At 46.5% G+C, this 10,870-nt stretch overlaps 1 protein-coding gene across 2 annotated transcripts in view; it reads right to left on the reverse strand.

Moving 5' to 3' along the window:
- Positions 1 to 10,870, reverse strand: part of EML4 (EMAP like 4) — a 145,142-nt gene that overhangs the window by 80,424 nt on the left and 53,848 nt on the right. The window contains exon 1 of one of the 2 annotated variants that reach the window (XM_057367669.1): positions 7,584 to 7,665. The exons of the other annotated variant lie outside the window; for it this stretch is intronic. Within the exon in view, the coding sequence (XP_057223652.1) occupies positions 7,584 to 7,650 (67 nt within the window). The 5' untranslated portion in view covers positions 7,651 to 7,665. Of the gene's footprint in view, positions 1 to 7,583; positions 7,666 to 10,870 lie in introns of those variants that run through there. 2 annotated transcript variants of the gene reach the window in all.

Below are 10,870 nucleotides of genomic sequence, written 5' to 3' on the forward strand. Positions count from 1 at the left end.
TGCACCCTCGTCATGTGTGCCCTGTGTACACCTTTTCCATGTGCCCCTTACCCTGTGCCTCTCACCTGCGTGCCCTATCCGTGTGCCCTCTGTGCCCTATCCTTATTCACCTTATCCGTGCCCTATCCATGTGCTCTATTGTTTTGGTTTGAAAACAACACCTATCCATGTGCCTTATTTGTGTACCCCTTACCCGTGTGCCACTTACTGTGTGCCACTTACCCATGTGCCCTCTCCGTGTGCCCTATCCCTGTTCACCCTATCTGTCTGCTTTATTCGTGTGCCCCTTACCCGTGTGCCCCTTACCCGTGTGTCCTATCCAGGTGTCCTATCCATGTGCCTCTTACCCGTGTGCCCTATCCGTGTGCCCTCTGTGCCCTGTGCCCTATCCATGTGCCCTGTGTGCCCTGTGTGCCCTATCCAAGTGTCCTGTGTGCCCTATCCATGTTCACCTTACCCATGTGCCCTATCTGTGTTCACCTTATCCGTGTCCCAATCCATGTGCCCTGTGTGCCCTATCCGTGCTCACCTTACCCGTGTTCACCTTTCCCGTGTGCCCCATCCATTTGCCCTGTGTGCCCTATCCGTGTTCACCTTATCCATGCCCTATCCATGTGCCCTGTGTGCCCTATCCATGTTCACCTTACCCGTGTGCCCCATCCACGTGCCCTCTGTGCCCTCTCCGTGTGCCCTATCCGCGTTCACCTTATCCATGCCCTATCCATGTATCCTGTGTGCCCTATCCGTGTGCCCTATCCGTGTTCACCTCACCCATGTGCCCCATCCATGTGCCCTGTGTGCCCTGTGTGCCCTATCCGTGCTCACCTTATTTGTGCCCTATCCATGTGCCCTCTGTGCCCTATCCGTGTTCACCTTACCCTTGTGACCCATCCATGTGCCCCATCCATGTGCCCTGTGTGCCTTACCCGTGTTCACTTTATCCATGCCCTATCCATGTGCCCTCTGTGCCCTATCCATGTTCACCTTATCCGTGCCCCATCCATGTGCCCTATCCATGTTCACTTCACCCGTGCGTGCCCCATGTGTGCAGGGCACCTGTCCCACCCGTGTGCCCCATGGGGGCCGCGTCCATGGCAGGGTCACAGCGGGATTTCCACCCAAATCCCTCCACCCAAGCAGCCCCCGACTCCCTCCACACAGGGCACCTGCAGGGAGATGCTCCCCGTGCCCCTGTGTGTGTGGAGGTGAAAAACACACTCTGCAAAACGCCCTTTCCTGCTCGGGGAAAAGCAGTGGGTGCTCCCCGTGCTCACTGGTGGGTGCTGCAGGGTGCAGGGAGCCTGCAGAGCCCCAGCGTGGAGCAGCCAGCAGCTTCCCTGCTGGGSTTTTTCAGGAAAATCCCCTCTTTTTTTTTTTTCCTGCCAGCTCAGAGAAGCTCCATGAGGAAAATTCATGAGCTCTGTAAGAAACCCCATGTGTGGGTCCAAAGAGGATTTTTGGCCTTTTCAGTATTTACAGTGAGATGTCCACAAAGAGGCGTGACTTCCAACAAACCCTGAATTATTTTCTGTACACAGAGTCCACACAACCACCCCAGAGCCTCAGAAATTCTGTGTGGCTGGCGCCAGGAGAGATTCAGTTTTTGTTTGGGATTCTCCCAGCGGTCCCAAATCATCTCCAAATGCGGGGTGCAGATCAGTGTCTTGTAGGTTCAGGGGAAAGGAGAAGGGTCTGGGAGGTTCCTAAATCGATGCTTTTGTCTCTGTGCCAGCTCCCAACCCGTGGATGGCATTTCCTGCCTCCCTGGGCACTGTCACTGTGCCTGGGCCCTGCGGTGCCACCGCCTCAGCGTCCCCCAGACAAAGGAAATGCCAACAAAAGCGGCGTTTTGGAGCAAACGGGGCTGAGGGATGGCAGAATGGAGGTTCCAAAACTGTGCCCAGGCTGTGCCAGCCACGTTCAGACAGCTCCTGCCCGTCCTGCTGGGCACCCACAGCCTCTGTCCCTTTGGGGATCCTCTTGGGACCATTTGGAGACCCTCTAGGGACCCTTTGGGGACCCTTTTGGGACCCTTTGGGGACCCGTTTGGGAAGGGGGTGGCTGTTGCAGTCACTTTTCCCACTGGGAATTCTCCTGCAATTTCCCCGGGAGGGATACCCGGTCCCTTTCTGACCCCCTGGGACCCTTTAGGGACATCCCGGGGACCCTTTAAGGACCCTTTGAGGACCCCATGGGGAGAAGGAGGTGGTTGGGGTCACTTTTCCCACTGGGAATTCTCCAGTAACCCCCTCAGGAGAGGTTCCTGTGTCTCTGTGACCCCCTGGGGACCCTTTAGGGACACCCTGGGGACCCTTTATGGACCCTTTGAGGACCTCGTGGGGAGAAAAAGTTGTTTGGGGTCACTTTTCACTGGACACTGAAAATTCATTGATTTCAGACCATTTCAGCCTCACATGTGATGTTATCCTCAACTTCAGCTCACCTCCAAAAAAAAAAAAAAAGAAAAAAGAAAAAAGAAAAAAAAAAAAAAAAACAACCAAACAGGAATGTTTTGCTGCAAAAGTACATGAGCACCAATGCAACCAGAGAGCCTCTGAATTGCCATTCAACCTGCCAAGGCCACATCAGCTGTCAGTCCCTTGCAGATCTATCTCAAAGCTCTTCTCTGGCTACCACTGGGTGACACTTTCAGGATTTCATAACAGATCAGGAGCAGCAATGCTGGTAAGGCCTGCCTGCAACAGACAGAAATAAAGTTCATAGATGTTTTACTAATATATTCCAACTAATGAAGTGAAAAGTATGCTGGAAAAAGCTACATATTGCAGGTCTCCAGTGTTTACAATTCAGTTTCATTCTCTTTTTAAAATCCTGGAGATTTCTATTTGTTTGATAACTGTGGGGGGAACAATCTAAAGCTAAAAAGATAATAGTTACTTTGAAAGCAGCTATTATCTTAAACCACTGAATTATCTAGTTCATTCCGCTAATGCTTATGTTTTAGAATAGATTAATTCCACATACACTTACTAAGCATTAGCTATGCTAATTCAGCTATTTATACATATAAAAGAACCATCCAGGAGCACACTATCTCTGCATAATACTGCCAGCCAAAATAACAGGAGCCTTCATGCATGAAAAATATTCCTCCCACCACAACAGACTACATCAACAGCAACAAAATTATTTTATAAATTTTCAGCATCTTCTAACCTTTCCAATAATCTTATTTTACAACTATTGTTTCATTTTTAACAAAATACGTTTTCAGGCTACAAACTGGGGTACGGCCACATAAACCACGATGGAGTGAGCCCAAGAGARAGTTAACAGCATCAGAGCTTCCATGCAGTAACTACTCAAGCACACTGCTCTTACTCAAGACTAAATGCCAGCTTGTTTAACCTACTAATCCACATTTACTAACCTACTGTGTCAACATGCTMGAAGTTTCCGCCTTCACTTGGCCCTGTGTAATTTCTGTGCAAGCCCACGCTCTAAACTAGGTGTGACCGTACTTGCAACCTGCAAGTTGCACAGGACAAAGTTCTCATGCCAGAGCGTTCCATGGCACGCAACCTGCACACCTCGGAGAGAGGGGGAAGTCCTCCCAGCACCGACTCACGGGTGGAGAGGACAAGTGACCCTGCCAGCACAAGGCCAGAATCAAGTTCTTGTGGAAGGAAACGTTTCCTTAGATGCACTTCGCAGGTATCAGAAATCTGACTGTGGGTATTATCATTGTTTTAAATGCTTCTGATGAGTTTCACYGGCAAACCAGGGCAAAACACAAGAAATGCATGCCTTTTTAGAAGATCCAAAGAACAAAGCAGGTGCTGTAAGAGCAAAGCAAGAAGACAGGTCACCTAAATCCTGGTTTTATSATGCATAAGGGCATCTTCTCATCACACAATAAAGATCTGTGACTAACGGCTGTCATGTCTGATTATTTGTTCTTCCTGCTCACAGGACAGGATCTGCATGTACAGCACTTTCTCTGTATTTCTCWGCAAGTTCTGCTCTCAAAGCTGTTCTGGCTCACAGCAGGAGCAGGTTAGCTTTAGCTAACAGAAGCCTTTAGCTGCTCATGCTGCCAGAGGGAAGTTTCCAATGCCACCTATTTCCGGATGAATTTACTGATCTGTGTGAAGCAGGGCTGTGATGTGGGGTTCATAAAGATACTTTCTTGATCAGGGCATTACTCAAAATTTGAGAGCAAAGACTTGGTGCCGAGAAAGCGTGTGCAGCCTGAACCTTTCTATCTGACCTTTAATGACATGTTTGCTGCGTCAACTCCACCTCTGACATTTCACCAATTTTGATACTTCAGCAACTTCAAGAGTGGCTTGCAGTTMCTTCAACTTGCAATTGCTTTCTGCCAATGCTAAGAAAACGCTAACCATTACCCTGCACAAGTCACTATTATCTCCTCAACCCCCTTCTGATGACTAATATGTGTTCCTAGAACTGTTAGGAGCCAGCTAGAGACCTGAACATGAAAAATAGAAAAAAAAAAAAAAGTTACCAAAAAATGATAGTACAGTTTTGAAAAGTAACTACCTTTTAAAGAGTTAAAGAGTTAAAGAAATGAAACTTCCATTCAGTCAAAGTATTAACCTTCTAAAGAGTGTGGAAAAGCCCTCTGGATCTTTACAGTATTTGTAATTTTATGTTGCATATACATAGCACTGCTGTTACAGTGCATGTACTAGAAAGAAAAAGGCTCTTGTAACACCCAAATACTTACAGCAAATTCCCTTATGTCAGATTCTAATTCAAATTATGTACTTTTGCACCAGCACCTGCACAGGGAAGCAAGGCAGCAGGAACAGCAGGATGTGCCAGCCACTGTCACTGACTGCCAGCAAGGCAGGTGGCAAAGCCGCTGCCAGTCACGGTGCCCTCCACAGCACAGTGGCACCAAGCCCAGGGAAGACTCAGTGTCACCCCTGGAGAAACCCTGCAGAGCCACCACTACAACCCCACCYTTACCATCAATGTCTCCAGCAACCGCCTTAACACTAAGGACAAATGCACACAAATCAAGAGTCTGAAAGCAATCAAACCTAATAATACAGGGATGTTGTAGTTTGTTTGGTTTTTTCCCCCATTTATAAATACCAATTTCAATGCCAAGTGTCAYTGGAGATAAATATTTGATCAAGACRCATGCCAACTGAAGATCTGTTTGCAGGTAAATATTTCCCTTGGTYAAACTGAAAATTTCTATCCTGATCTGTGTCATCTGAGATAAACTCTAGCTCATATCCAGTTTGATAGCTATGCTCTTCCTAAGGGATATGCSCTTGCTTTAGCTTTAATTACAAAAAGCTAATTAGGAAAAGTAGAAAAAAAAAAAGAAGTCTTCCCTATTGACACCAAGCAAACTCTTAAAAAAATCTGGTTAAGCTGCGTATCAGGACTTGTAACCCACACATTAAAAGGGAGTGCTAGCTCTTTACTGCTGAATTAGRAATTAATTTTTAGCTTTGGCAAGAAACGAGAAATTAGAGATATGTACAATGACACCTGTGCACAAAACAAATCACAATTAAAGGTAGAACAGTTCCTATAGAAAAGTATATCACTATAGGATACTTATTAAAAAACAAAATAAATCATACCCCAAATCCTCACCTGAAATACTCCACTGTTAGTATAAAGCCTTAAGCTCCTTTAAATAATGCAAGAATGAGCATGCATAGCCCAACAAAAAAGAAGAAAAAATAAATTCTTTCTACAACTTAATCTCAGGCTTTCCCATGCTTGTTACCAGTGTGAAGTCACTAAAAGTCCTCAAGGCTGAAGTTAGAAATTTCATAGGAACAAAGCACTTGTTCATACTCCATCATACAAGATTCTTATCACTCTAAGTTTACATGCAAACCAACACACAATCCTCAAAAAACCTGATATAAAGGTACATTAGGTTTAACTGTGCGAGTGGGAATCAAGTTTTAAATCAACAGAACACACTATTTTGCTAAGAATATCCAAAGCCATGCTTTCTTACAAATGCTATCTTATCCAGTAAAATGTTCAGTCTTCTATCAAGATTTTAGCCAAATAATTTCTTAAGATGCAGAAAAAGGTAGAATAGAGCACATGCATTGAGAAAAGAAAGSATTTCTTGTATCTTATTTTGCTAGATTTCTATACAAACCTCAAAGGTAAGTCCATTATGTCACACTCATTTTAGAACTTTAAGATATGTCTCAAGCTGAAGTTTGAGACACTGCTACATTTTTTACAATCACAGAAACTCTTGCTAAAAGCCATTAAAGTCAGTGGAAATGTTGGCAACATAAACCTCTACATATCAATAATAAAGCTTCAAGCTATAGCTATAAAAATTGCTGTTCTTTTGAATTTTGTTCTGCAGACAAACAGCTAAACAGTAAAAGTCTTTTTCTACAGTAAAAATCTCTGCACGCCTGCAAAAAAATCATCCAAAGCACTCACAGTGTTAACATTTTCAATTTACCCTCCCCTCTTTCTTGAGGGTTGCAACATCTTGAATTCTAAACTAAATGCTTTGAATTCTGAAGCTGATAAAGTACAGTGTGCACTGCTGACTTTAGCGAAGTACACTATAGCAAAGTCATTCCTTTCTTCTACTAAATGCCCATAGAAATCTATGCATTAAGCACTTGCTCTTATTTTAAGTGAACTTTGCTGTGGACCATCAYATTTTGGGACACAAGGGTAAGGTTTTACATGCAAGATGCTGCATTTGTATCCGAACTGCACGACATAAATCAGCAAACAAAGAACGGGTGCTCARTTTCATTTGCAATAAAACGCTTCCATGCCATGTACAAGAGGAACACACTTTATCTCTGATATTATTTGTAGGTTATGGCCATGGTTGGTTGGTCTTTTTAAGACCGTATACTTCTGGGAGCTACAGCAAGAATGCAGAAATCAATTGCCTAATCTGCACTCAAGAGCGACTATTTAGATAGCAGCTGTTTAAAGAAAGTAAAGACACATTGAAATATTTCATTTTCACTATGACACTGGTAAAAATAAAGGGATGAGGGGGAAACCTTGAGCTCTGAAAGGCAAATACAGGTTCCACAAACACAGAAAGCTGCAGTTGTGACCTCCCCACCCAGAACAAGCCTTTACTGCCGCCTGCCTGAAGCCCGCRCGAGTCCCACCGGGGCTTCCTCCGGCTTTTCCTTTGGAGAGCGTCAAACCGAGCGCTCCAAAGGAAGGGCTGGACACGCAAGAGCCGCCCTTTCACGAGGCTGAGAAAGGTCCCTCGCACGAAACTCTTCCCTGTCCCAGCCTCGGCCCGTCGGGACCCACGCTGCTCCGCGCCTTCTGCGCAGCGAGCATTAACTTCATCTTTACCTTCCCGCCGCCTCCTCCGCTACCCACACACATCACGATTTTATTCTGCTATCTTTTTTTCGTTAATTTCCCCGCGGTGCGGATGCCGCACGGCAGCGAGCCCCTCAGCCCGCGGGCAGGCTTGAGGGCTGCAGAGGAGCCACCCTCACACCTGGCAGGGCAGAGCCTGCCCCGGCAGCGACCGGCTTCCCCTCGTCCCTGCAGGGATCAGGAGAGCGCCGGCGGTCATTCCAGGGAGCCCTCCCTGCGYGCTATTTTACCCGTGCAGAAGGTGACGAGCGCCGAGGGGTCGCAGGCTGCGGCCAGGCAGGACAAGCCTTCCTCCATCCCCGCGGCCGCCGGAGCCGGCTCCACCGCCCTCCCGYCGCGGCTCGGCGACAGCTCCCGCACCCCGGCCCGGCCGGCGGGCGCCCAGCACACGGTCCCGGAGCCAGCGGGCGCTGCTGGCGAGGCCGGTCCCGCCGCCCGTCCCCCTGCCCCACAGCGAGCGCGGGAGGCCGGGGGCGGGCCGGGCCGGGCCCGGGGAGGGGCCGCCCGCAGGCGGGGGCAATGCGCTCGCTGCGGCTCCGGCCGCGGCCCCCCGGGGCCTGCTCGGGATCGGCGGGGAAGCGCTGCCCTCGAACGGGAAACCGGCAGCTGCTCGCTCACGGCAAGGGTCCTGCACCCTCCCCACTGCGAACCGCAGCAACCGGGAAACAGGCACCCCCGCCCCGGGGCCGCCGCGCCGCACGGTGCCACAAGTGTGCACGGACTACCAACAGCCCACGGCCATCCGTCTGTCCTCGATCTGGGCGCGCAGAAACACCACAAAGGACTAACGACAAAATCCTCGGGCGACGCACATAAACCATTATTGTTCTAAAGCACGCCTGTCTTTCCGGCAGAAACGGCACGCATCTATGGTCAGCCACAGCGCGACAGAAGGAGCGACAGGAGCAGTGACACGGGGAGTTCACGCTGGGGGGAAGAAGGGGGCAGCAGTTTGYTCAGTGTTATGTTGGAATATTTTTCACATGACATCTTTCCAGACGAAAAAGCAATGACATCACTGGCAATATAGTCATATCCATTATATGAAAACTAAGCAAAATATCATAGCTTAAAAGCAGCAGCTTTGCAAAGCTATCATTCTGTTCAGCAGAAGGGAACTCGTATTACAAATGCATTACAGTCTTTTAATGTGATCATGATTTTGTCTGTCTTGCAAGACGAAGCACAGCCAGATGAGAACTAATGAATGCAACATCTGTTCATTCTTTTGGTAGCCGTTCCTGAAGCCAATTGGCAGAATGACTACAGCAAGATAAATGTCAAAACAAAACTATTTGTGAATATGTACTGCATGTATTTTGACTCTTCTATCATACTTGAAATAGTTTAATATTTTCAAGCTTTGCAAGCATATTAAATAACTCTGGATTAAAGTTTAGATTTCCAGACAACAGTGGGATAGTAAAAGAAAAAAAGAGGGGCGTGGGGTGGGCAAGTCCRTATCTCCATTCAAAAAACAAGGAGGGGCAGCACTTCTTTTCCACCATAAGAAATGGCTGATGAGAAAGTTAACGGGTTCATAGAACACATATAATAAAGTCAGAACACAACTAGTTTTCTGTGTTTTCCCAGGATCAACAATCTACCTAACTACAGTAGTATGTTTCTTTTCCAGCAGCTCCTGATCGACTGGAGGAATCGACCTCTGCAGTGATCTAAAAAAAGAGATGGCAGTCAGCTGAACACAGCCCTGCAGTGTGAAGTCAGCCAGACAACTACTGAGATTAACAAAAGGGAAGGACTAGAAAAGTGACTGGTGGACGATGATAAAGTGTAAAAGACAAGGGCACAAAATTAAGGAAAGGACCCCAAGAAGCCATGGGGGCCTCAACACAAGCACTGGGATTGGCCAAGAACCCATGTTTCCAACTTGTCCCAACCACAGTGTTGCACCAAGTCATTAAACAATCTTAGTTGCAAGACAAAACACTGAGTCTTATCTTGGGTGGGTTGGGCAGACAGAATAATTTAGCGCACACACCTTGGTATCCCTTCAAAATCAACATTCTTCCCAATACTACTACGAAGCCTTGGAAGACATAACAGGCAAAATGCCCCGTGAGGCCAAACAGACACTGTGTGTGCTGGTAAGATCAGTACCCAGAGCAGAAAGAAGCTTGATTTACAATCTTAACTGGCCATTAGTCTGTCTGAACAATGACAGATTACATACAACTGGCAAGAAGCAGCCAATGTAGTTCACACCAATACACTTACTTTAAAATGTATCAATTTTAAAGTAAGTAAACACTTTTTGTAAAAAAGTTAGGCTCTCCTGCTGTAAAATTAATATGAAACACTGCTATTTCTGGGTATCTATGRCTCTAATTTTTAGCTCTAAAACTAATGGATTTCCTCAGCATAGAAAAAAAGTTGCAATACAGCAGTATTTTAAACAGACCTTAGTGCCTGTTGAATCAAAAGCAGACAGGATGAGGCAGAAGGAACCACAGCAAATGCTGGAGCACCATCAGAATGATCCTCTAAATGCTAACATTTGAAACAGGATTTCAGAGGGTCCAGTGCAAACAGCTCACCCTGAAAATGGCAGAAGCACTCTTGCCTGTTCCTGGCTGGGCTGAAGACTTGGATCAAAATTCCTTGACATGCCTTTAAATTTCTGGAAACTTTACCTCCTCATTAGGATTTTTCTTCTGTCTCTGGCCCATCCCTGTCCTTGTGAGCAACTACCTTCAACAGCTCTCTAYCTCTATATCTCAAGTTTAAACACCTTCTCAGGTCCCTCTTCCCTGCTGTTATCCAACATGAATGGTAGGGGATGAGGAGGTGCTGATCTTATGTACTTTAGATAAGCCCAAATAATGAACAAAAACCTTAAAATATGGCACAGACCAAAATAGAACACATGCACAATGTAACTCTTTGCTTAGGAAAAAACTCTTGGACTATCAGCAGCGCAAAGTACATTGTTACACCATGAAAGAAACTAACAACCACTCTGCAATCTAACAAAATAAAGGCTGTTAAAGATTAGGAACAGAGCTCTGCACACTGTACAAGTACAGATTCGTTCACTGCTTGTTTATACAGAGATTCAGGAACACCACACACCTGGTGCTGTTCAGAACAGTCTCAAAGACTGCAGCAGCATCAGATTATGACTGCACAAAGAATGATTTTAGACATACGATTTTCATGAGCCAAAATACACTCCAGCATGCCTTTTCTTCAGAGGTGGGAGCAAATGGCTTCTCCAGYTTTTGAAGACAGCTGGAGGAAGGCATAAACTCTTTGGAGTCACCACTTCCACGTGAAGAAGAGGCTGAAGCACGTCCCTGTGTCCCATACCTGAAAAATAGTCTGCAGTCACCCAGAGCTAGCTGAGGAATCTAGAGGTGCCCCCAGACAAAGCCACCATGTCACCAGCTAAAGAACAGACACTTGCCCCCAGGACATCTTTAGTTCTAAAAAAAAAAAAAAAAAACATGTCACCAGCTAAAGAACAGACACTTGCCCCCAGGACATCTTTAGTTCT

This window comes from Malurus melanocephalus, unplaced genomic scaffold (assembly GCF_030028575.1).
Source record: "Malurus melanocephalus ecotype Western Australia unplaced genomic scaffold, MMel_1.1 scaffold_82, whole genome shotgun sequence".
Lineage (NCBI taxonomy): Eukaryota > Metazoa > Chordata > Aves > Passeriformes > Maluridae > Malurus > Malurus melanocephalus.